General features: G+C 39.7%; 2 protein-coding genes across 3 annotated transcripts; both read left to right on the forward strand.

Moving 5' to 3' along the window:
- Nucleotides 1-1,583: 1,583 nt before the first annotated feature.
- ino80e (INO80 complex subunit E) lies at nt 1,584-4,671 on the forward strand. 2 transcript variants are annotated; one of them, XM_058647936.1, is made up of 8 exons: nt 1,584-1,647; nt 1,947-2,029; nt 2,149-2,219; nt 2,306-2,358; nt 2,477-2,558; nt 2,903-3,020; nt 3,316-3,414; nt 3,770-4,671. In XM_058647936.1, the coding sequence occupies exons 1-8, from the start codon at nt 1,620-1,622 to the stop codon at nt 3,965-3,967; spliced, it is 732 nt and encodes a 243-aa protein (XP_058503919.1). In that variant the 5' UTR covers nt 1,584-1,619; the 3' UTR covers nt 3,968-4,671. The 2 variants fall into 2 exon arrangements, with proteins under 2 accessions (XP_058503919.1, XP_058503918.1); XM_058647935.1 differs by lacking the exon at nt 3,316-3,414 and having other exon boundaries at nt 1,604-1,647.
- A 920-nt stretch (nt 4,672-5,591) lies between these two features.
- On the forward strand, nt 5,592-8,848 carry LOC131471290 (uncharacterized). Its single transcript, XM_058647787.1, has 3 exons — nt 5,592-6,230; nt 6,621-7,439; nt 8,333-8,848. The coding sequence occupies exons 1-3, from the start codon at nt 5,922-5,924 to the stop codon at nt 8,846-8,848; spliced, it is 1,644 nt and encodes a 547-aa protein (XP_058503770.1). The 5' UTR covers nt 5,592-5,921.
- The last annotated feature ends 905 nt before the right edge of the window (nt 8,849-9,753 follow it).

Below are 9,753 nucleotides of genomic sequence, written 5' to 3' on the forward strand. Positions count from 1 at the left end.
AGGCACTGAATCATCTCTGCAATTGTTCCTCATCTATAATTCACAGTGCTGGCTCCTGACAAGTGAGTGTGCTGAGCGAAGATGCAGCTACAAACACAGTGGGCTACAGTTTGCTGCAGGTGGACACTGACAGGGTGATTTGAATAAAAACACAAAGGCCTGCTACATGGAGGCATGCATGGCATTTGCTTTAGCTGTGAATTAGTGCTGCTTATAATATGTTAAATAAATAAATTGACCATTAGTTTCACTTTGATCTGGAATTAAAATAATGTGATTCCTTTTTTAACAATCGTATAATTTCAGCACATAATATTAGCATAACACACATGTAAATACAAGTAGTTATGGTAGTACCAACACATACACAGACATGTTAGTATGTGACAAGATTACTACAAACACTCAACATAGATAAATACTGCTACAATAGTATATCAACAAACACATACAGTACACGGAAGTACAACTAAATATATATGACTGTATTACTACAAGCACATACAGGTAGAGAAACTATATATGACAATATACAGCAATACTTTTGTTTGTCTTCAAATTGATACATCGCTCAGAAATATCAATAATATAATAATATATTTGACAGTGTTACATACACATACAGTAAACAAGAAATAGTATTAAAAAAAACTTCAACGGGAAGGTTGTGGATTTCTCTGTGAGATGAATAAAGTATCTATCTATCTATCTTGATTCTCTGCTCCGCTAGTCTACATGCCGATGTGTTCTTAGGCAAGACACTTAACCCCAAGCTGCTCCTGACCGCTGTGCCAGCAGCATTAATGTGTGAGTGAATGGGTGTGAATGGGTGAATGGCAACACTATAGTGTAAAGCAGCTTTGAGTGGTCATCAAGACCAGAAAAGCACTATTTAAATACATATAGCAGCATATAAAAAAACTACTATAATAGTATTTCAACAAACACATACAGTGTACAGAAGTACAAATAAATATATATGACTGTATTACTATACACACATAGAATATACAGAAATACTACTGTAATATGACATAATTACCACAAACACATACAGGTACAGAAACTATATATGACAATACCTTTATATGTGAAAGTTTGTCTTCAAACTCTTACATCACTCAGAAATAGTGTTATATGTTTTTCTACATACACATACACCATACAGAAACTAAGTGACATCATACAGAAATACTGTTATATGTGACATAGTTACTACAAACACACAGAGAAATACCACTGTATATATCACTTCAAACACATACAACATAGAAAAAACCTATTATATATGACAGTGTTACTAAAAAAAAAAAACATACAGAAACACTGCTTTATAGAGCAGTAATACTACAACACATGCAACTTAAAGTACTACCATATGTGACAATGTAAATACAAATAGACCAATAACAAAAAAAGAAAAAAGGTTAAATTGGTAATAAGTAAATACAGTAGGCTGGTATGAAATTATCAAGAAATGTGCATCCGAGCCACAAAACACAGAGAATTATCTGAGTTTGTTCGTCTGTAACATGTAAACAGTAAATAAATAAATATTTAAATAAAGCTCGCCGCTTATCGCGTCGCTTAAAAATGACGTCACGACAGTAAACAAGAGCATGTCGCACAGACCGACTCAGCCAAGAGGTACTACTGTTTTTCACGATATCGTATATTTTTGTACATTGTTGGAATATCGTGTGCACGTATAACATGACAGTGACAGTTTATTTTCATCTGTCTGTGAAAACAACTGCTCTGTATCGTTAGCGAGGGCTATCTGTGTAAGCTAACGTTTCCCCTAGCTTAGCTTAGGCATGCAGCGCACTCTGCATGCCACTCTACACAAACAAGTCATGTTGTTTACATTTTATAGTTTTAGTGTGAATATATGCAATAACGGGTTGTCAGTACATTCATCATTGTTTGTGCTTCTTGTGTTGTAGATATGAACGGTCAAGCGGACGTCGAGGTCGACTATAAGCGGAAATACAAAAACCTGAAGAGAAAATTAAAATTTCTAGTTTATGTGAGTCGATGTATTATTAGCATTATCAGCATCATTTAGAGCACATACAGTCATGCCAGAGACTGTTTTATTTTTCTAACCAAAATACTTCTGACTGTCTGTTGGGTTTCCTTTTCCAGGAGCAGGAATGTTTTCAGGAGGAGCTGAGGAGAGCACAGAGAAAACTTCTCAAAGTTTCCAGGGACAAAAGGTAACGTTACTTGGCGTGGACATAAAAAATTTAAAGATATAAACATTGTTATGTGCCTGCAATAAACATCATCTTCCGTCCTTCAGCTTCCTTTTGGACAGACTGCTACAGTATGAGAGGATAGAGGAAGACTCCTCAGGTACATCTTTATGAATATGCAGGTTTTCTTGCTATACAGTTGCTGTAGTATGTGCACATGAACATATTGTATTTACGGCTCTGCTGAAGGATTTAGGATTTCCTCTCTTCTGGTCCAGATTCAGATGCAACAGTTTCTTCAGAAAACAGTGAAGTAGAAGGTCCCAGGGAGAGGGAACGAGAACGAGAAGGTGTAAAAAAGTAAGTGTGATATTTTTATATAGAACTCATGTGTAAAAAAAAAAAAGAAGAAGAAGAAAAGAAAAGAAAGCTGTTGTATAACCCTGAGGATACAAACAAATACAAATAGTGATCCTGTTTTTCCCCCTGAGTGAACACTGCCCACTAACTGTCCAATCAGTCTATTGAACCAAGTTTGGACAAACATTTTTACTTTAAATGCTTTTGCTTTACACTTTCCAAAAAACAAAAAGATTCTTTGCACAATTTTCAGAGACAGATACAAAGGACTGTAGTGACAGGACTGGAAACTCATATGCTATACTGCATACTGCAAAATAAGTATTTCATTTTATTTCTCTCAGGCGAAGAAATAGTCCTGGGGCATGTCTTCCCTCATCATCTTCCCCTCATCTCTCTCTGCTGTCCCATTCTGGTGTTAACCCTCTGCAGTCATCGGGCTCCGGACCGTATCTCAACACTGTGAGTATCCACCACCATTTTTTATATAGTAATGCAGCTACCAGCAGTAACATTTCAGTCATTGTCATCTCATGAGCAAATAATCCCTGTTTTATTTGACATTATTTATATAATTTGATTTTTTATTTTATTCATGAGTTTTTTTTATCTTTGTTTTGTTTGGTCTGTAATGGCTTCACTTTCCTTGCATTGTTCATTCTTCTATGTTTTTTGTGTTTGTCTTTCTTGCACATTGCCTATGCCTGTGGGCATATGTGGTCATTTGGCAAATTTGATCTGCGTGTGTGTTGGGCAGATGCCCTTCCCACCCGAGTATTTGGCTCCTCCAGCTGAACGAATGAAGAAAGAGAGAAAAACAAAGACGCCAAAAAACAAGAGAGAGCCTACGGGGAAGGTGAGAGAGGAAAATAGAAAAAAATGGGTCTTGGTGATGATGATTAATATATTATAGACACATTACTTACCTGTGTGTATTTGTTACTTCCAGTATATTATATTTATTATATAATATATTTTGGCTACATTACACTGTGGATGCCTCGGTAAAAGGAATACAAATATCTTCATGTTGATTATTTTACCTTTGTTGGACAATTTTTTTTCATAAGTTCATATACATACCACATGCTTTGTCTTGATTTACTTTGGTTTGCAGTTGTATGTCCATATCATCCATCCTTCATCCAACAGTATTACTATCTTTGCCTCTATCAACCATAACATCTTTGTTTCATCTCATTACTCATCAGGTTGTTGCAGCAAATTACCCATCAGCTCCTACAGCTCCTCCAACAGCCAGTGGCCCCTTCAGCTGGGTTCCCAGACAGATGCTCAGTGGAGATGCAGCTGAGGAGGATGGAGAGAGTGACTTAGACAGCGACAGAGGAGATGAAGACAGAGGAGAGGGAGATGAGGCTGAGCTAGTCATTGACATTCCTAATGAGTGAGCGTGTGTGTGTGTGTGTGCGTGCGTGCGTGCGTGAGTGAGTGTGATGTGTTCATAAGCAGGGTTGCAGAGAGGCTATTTGTGTCCATGTGCAGGAGCAAAAGACTCTGACTGTGAATGTGATATTTCTGTATCCACCAGCCACATGCCACAAAATGGAGCCTAGCACCCCCCTGTGGACTTCTGCTTAACAGCAGTGTTGCAGTCAAAATATCTCACACATAAATTTGGGTTTCTTAAATGATGTCAAAAATGTATGCCTTGTAAATAACAGCTTATTGACTTTTAATTATCTGTGATGATTGGACACTTTTGTATGCAGTTCAAGCTGACTTATCATTTTTATTTACATTTTGGTACATATGGTAGTACATTGTATAAAAGGTCAATCAATTCACAACTATGGATACAAGTAGGTGTGTCTTTCAGAGAGAGGGAGAGTGTGCATTTCTCACATTGTCTGTCTTTGTCTCGACCATGTACTGTTAAAAACAGTACTTTAAAGCTGAGTAGAAGTTTAAAAATGTTGACTCCTCATATTTGATCGGCACAGGCAGTTTTGACACCTTTCATTTGAACAATTATGATGACATCAAAATCATGATTATATCTTTGTGTAATGTTTTTTTTATTAATGGCAAGTGCACTGTTTTTGCACCAGTCCAATTATGTGCCAGAGAATAAAATGCAACTGTTATAATTTTAGATGACTGGAATTTTTTGTTCAGCGTGAATTCCTGTGTCAGTTTTCACGTACATATTCCATTTAGCCTAAAACAGTTGGTGAGTGATATTGTATGGTTTGTTTTTCTCAAAATATTTCTCAATGTAGTTTTTCAGATCTTTGAAATATGTTGAAAGGATTAAATGCAGCCTATGTATAGAATTATAGCAGTCTGATGTAGTTTCTGACAATATTCATTATTTTTCTAGAATGGATTTTGTTCAAGATGGTTATATCATGGGATTTATGCTTGTTTGCTTGATGTTTCTGCAAAAGACTTGGCTCTAATGCAACATGTCTGGCTGGATTCCACCTCTTCTAGGTTAAGAGTGCTAGTTATTTTTCTGGTCATTCCTTTACTTGCACACAGGTTGTGGAATTACATGCCAGTTGTTTTTGCAGCATGGCTAATTGTAAAGCATAGTGCCAACATCATGTCTCGACAGGCTCGTTTATGGGGTGGAAGGTGATCTGCAAAGTAAAGCAGTGATTCTTTGTTTGAGAAGTCAGATTTCAAGGATCACAGCACTCATAGGGTGAGATGGTGACCTGTGACTGTGACAATGTCAGGATTATACTTTAATGAGAGTTTCATGAACAGATGTCGGAAATTTTAGAGCTCATTTAGAACACATTTTACCAGAACTTTCATGTGATTAGTTCTGTTTGTTTTGGAAGTATTTCAAATCAGCGCTTTCTTTTGACGCAAACTCTGCACATTCACGTACAAAGAAAACCAACTGGAATGTGTTAATCGAGTGAGTGAGTGACTAACCTTGCACAGAGACCATTGTTTGGGAATGCAGACCTACAGGTAATTGACAACATGTAGTGGGCGTGGGCTTGTGTTGTGTACCTAACAGCAATGCAAGTTAAAGGTGTAACCATAGAGAGTGAAAGAGGGAAGGGTGGGGTGGAGGTGCAGCCAGAGGGAGCGTCAAGAACGTGGGTGGAACTGACAGACGGGGCGAAGTTGTCAGGGAAATGAAGGACTAAGCAAGACAGTGTCTGCAACACAGAGTGCAGCTGACATCAACAGAAGACAGAGACATGGTTGGAGAGAACAAGGAGTGACTGAGGGGAAAAACAAGAGATCAGCAGCCAACCGTTGCCACTTTATCTTTTCCATCTATATACGGAAACCACTGGATAATTTATAAGCCTCTCCCTCTGGCTGTGTTGGAGTGTGTGTGTCAAAAGAGAGAGGGGCTCTGCTGTGCTCACCACCAACATGCTGTGTCCTGCTGCTGTCAGTGTAGTTGCTGCGGCTGTCTGGCTGCTGGCAGTGTTGGGCCCAGGCCTGTCTCTTTCATCTGAGGACAACTCCGAGCCAGGCTTCACCCTTTGCAGTCATTGCTTCTACAGACAGACACCACCTCAGGGAGCCTCTGCAGAGCTGCTGCTGCATCCAGTCTGCCACAGACTACCCAAGGGACAGACGTTTGCCACACTGTCCAAACAAAACTGTGACACAGCTGTCTACTCTGCCTTCTATCTCAAGCATGGATGGACAGAGGGAGAGGAGGGGGAAGACCTTTCGGTAAGGACACATTTACTGTGTTGTTTAAAGTGGTAGTAGCTGTTTTGTAATGATGGGATATGGGGAATTAAGTAAAGTATAATGGCACCCTTTCCCTCCCTCATTTCCTCCATCTTTGTGGGTTTATGTGGGTGTGTTTCTTCATTTGTGTTGTACGCTTCTACTTCAAATTGGGAAACATGTCATTCGGGCTGCTGTAGAAACATGTCAGCGTTATATGGCGGCCTCCATAAAAGCAAGGTCCTTGCCTAAAGAACATATAAAAGGCTTATTCATTTTAATTGTACCTATATGGATATGTTAAAGTAAATACAGTGGATTAAAGCTAGTACACAAATGCAATTCCACTCACTCCATAAGAATTTTAGTGATTGTTTTTCTTTCTTTCAGTCAGAGAAAGAGGACAACAACGTTAAAGTGCCAGTACCAGCTCTCCTCAGAGATCCTTCTAATCCCATCTTGCCCTCAGACTCCCCTCTGCAACACTGGGACTCAACAGTCACAACACTGGTTCAGTCAAGCTTTATTCCCCAGTGCAGCACTTTAGGGGGGGATCTTTACGTCCTGACTGGGGCGGGAGGTCTTCAGGCTGCTGAAGATGGAGATGAGGAGTGTCAGACGGAGCCTTTGTGGTCTGCTGTATGCTGTGCGGTCCCAGAGGGGAAGGGTGGCTTCAGCACTGGATTAATCAGAGAGACGGGAGGGAGGGACAGGCAAGTGAGCACAAAGGAGCTGCAGGAGATGCTGGGAATGGCAGAGATGTTCTCCGAAGGCTGCGGAGGAGCAGACATAGAGACTGTTGGAGCTGTCATAGGTCTTCACAGTGAGGGGAACCCTGAAAATATAGAAACCAAAAATGTAGATGCTCCCAGCGAAGAGACACAAGAAAAAGATGCAAAATCAGTCTCTACTGATCCAGTTACTGAAGGAGAGAATAATGTTAATGCTCAACCAGAGGATGTCACTCAGGAAACTTCAGCAGAGGCAGTGAAATCAGAGAACAGCAGTGAAGAGCAGGGTGATGCCAGGCGTTCAGGAGCTGTCACATCAGAGGCTCCTGAGTCATCAATGGACCGTGAGACTGTGGATGAACAGGAGGCCGATGAAAAATCCACCAGTACTCTGGTCTACCTCCTTTCCACTACTGTGTCTATTCTTAAAGCGCCACTGCATCCTGTGGTCTCCACAGTCTCCCAGTTATCTGGTCAGGTGAATACTTTTTCAGTATTTCAGTGAATTTGTTTGATTATAAGTGCAAAGCCAAGCTTTCCTCATTACACCACAGTTTTTAACACGGGATGTTTAAGCACAAACCATAATAACGCTGGTGATATCTTTGACTCTTAAGATCACCACAGTGAGACCTTCGAAAAAAACATGTCAGAATTTAAAAACTTTTCTAGAGCTCCAGCAGTATGCGTAAGTTGTAACATGCTGAGCACTGCCACTCATGTCAAATAAAATCAAGTGTAATACAGTAAATAATTTATTACAAATATAAGTGTAAAAAAAGATAAACATGTTTGTAGAAGCTGTAGCAAACTTGATGAAATGCACCAGCAGTGGGATTCTGCAGCAGAAGCATTTCTCATTTCTAAGACTTCATGACTGAAAGTATTGTTTGTTCAGTCTTCTTCCCTCTGGCTGCTGTTTTAGAATGACTACAAGAAAAACGAGTACAATAGCTTCTTTTATTCCTGTGGCAGTTGAAAAGCTTTGTTTACTGGGCCGAAATTTGTTTCCTTATTTATCTAAAATTTGACAATGATTGTTTATTTTTTCTATTAATTATTTTATGATATTTAACCTAAAGCCACTTTCAGTGTTTTTCTTAATATAACATGAATTTGCATGCCATGGTTTGACATGTATTTCTTGACATGCTTTCTTACAAATTTCCTTTGGGATAATAATTAAGTCATGAAGACATTTTTGCATTTAAACACAGTTTCAGAGTTGATGAGTAAAACTCCTCATTCTGGTCCGTGGGAGGAGCAGATAGGAATGAGGTGTGGTCAGGAAGAGGTATTCACTGTGTTCACGACATTCTCTCCTGTCCTTATGGCGTTTCATCACTCACTCCTTTACTTTTGTTTCATCAGGTGACATATGTTCTTCAGGAAGACCTTGGTGTTCTCTGTGGCTTGCCTGGAGAAACCTTCTCCTTGCTGCACCTCTTGACATCTGACCTCTTGTCCTGGATGGGCTTGGGTGTAGATTTGGTACTAGGTGCTGGAGAAACCTGCTTCTCCAACGTCTACTACTGCACCTCCTCCATGGTGGGAGCCCTGTTCAGCAACTGTCACACTGGCGTGACTGGTGTGGGTACCCTGGCCGGTGACACAGTTGGGGTATTTGGTGGTGCGTTGGATAATGCTTGGTGGGTGACCAAGTTCTTTGGAGGGCGTCTGTGGGACCACAGTGAGGGATATGTAGGAACTGTGATGTCAGAGATGGGGGGTCAGACTAAAGCTGTAGGTGGAGGGTTGGGGAGGCTGGTGTGGAGAATTGGAAAGGGAGTGTATAATGTGTTTTGGGTGGGAGGGGGTACCATAATGGGTATCATAGATCTGGTCTTTGGCTCAGTTAGAGAGGCATTTGGACAGGAGTCGGAGTGAGTCAAGGATCAGACTCAGGATGAGACTAGGGCCATCAGTAATAACAAACTTTTTTCTCCAGGTTTAGTTTGTAAATGTCTCAAAAACAAAAGGAAAAACAGTTTAAGTCATTTGATGTCTTAGCTGTTATAGAAGAATGGACACATGAAATGTAAGCTTCCTATCTTAGTGGGATACAACGCACTGGACAACTTTTTTTTGCTGTAGTTCACTCACACACACACACCATAGCAGAGCTGCTCTGCTAGGCCAAGGACAGGAGGAGCCGGGGTTTTAATCTGACAACTCTGCGACCATTGGACAATCCTCTGCTGCACAGCCTCTCTGTTCATGTGGTCACACAGATAATGTAGATACACTTCACTGTGGAAGCTGGCTATTCAAATAATCTACTGAATCTCCGAGAAGATTTAACTGTGATTTAAAACACACTGTGCTTTTGGATGGAATTCTAATGACTACTCTTGTGTGATACTGCATGTGTACATTTGAATAAAGTGATTGCTGCCAAGCCTTAGTAACATGCACCAAGTCTGTCTTTGTTTATATAGTGACATTTCTCTTTGATTTTGAGGTACTTGTACTTTTACTTAACTTGAATACATAATACACTTCCTCAACCTTTCCCACAATGATTTCAGTTACTTTGCTCATTTACACAATCAGTTTATAAGATGTATCACATTGTTTTAGAAACAACCCAGAAGTATAACATGTATTTTTAAATATAGTAACATTATTGCATACTTGTAAACAACTTTGTGATTTTCTATTTGCAGTTTTGTGAATCTACTTTTCTTGTCTCAAGTTCAAAGGAGACTTTTGTACATTACATTTCTGTGACAGCAACATTCCTGAAACACTTTGCAGACCATTGCAGTTACTTTAGAGAGAACTGTTTAATA

Source organism: Solea solea, chromosome 13 (genome assembly GCF_958295425.1).
Source record: "Solea solea chromosome 13, fSolSol10.1, whole genome shotgun sequence".
NCBI lineage: Eukaryota > Metazoa > Chordata > Actinopteri > Pleuronectiformes > Soleidae > Solea > Solea solea.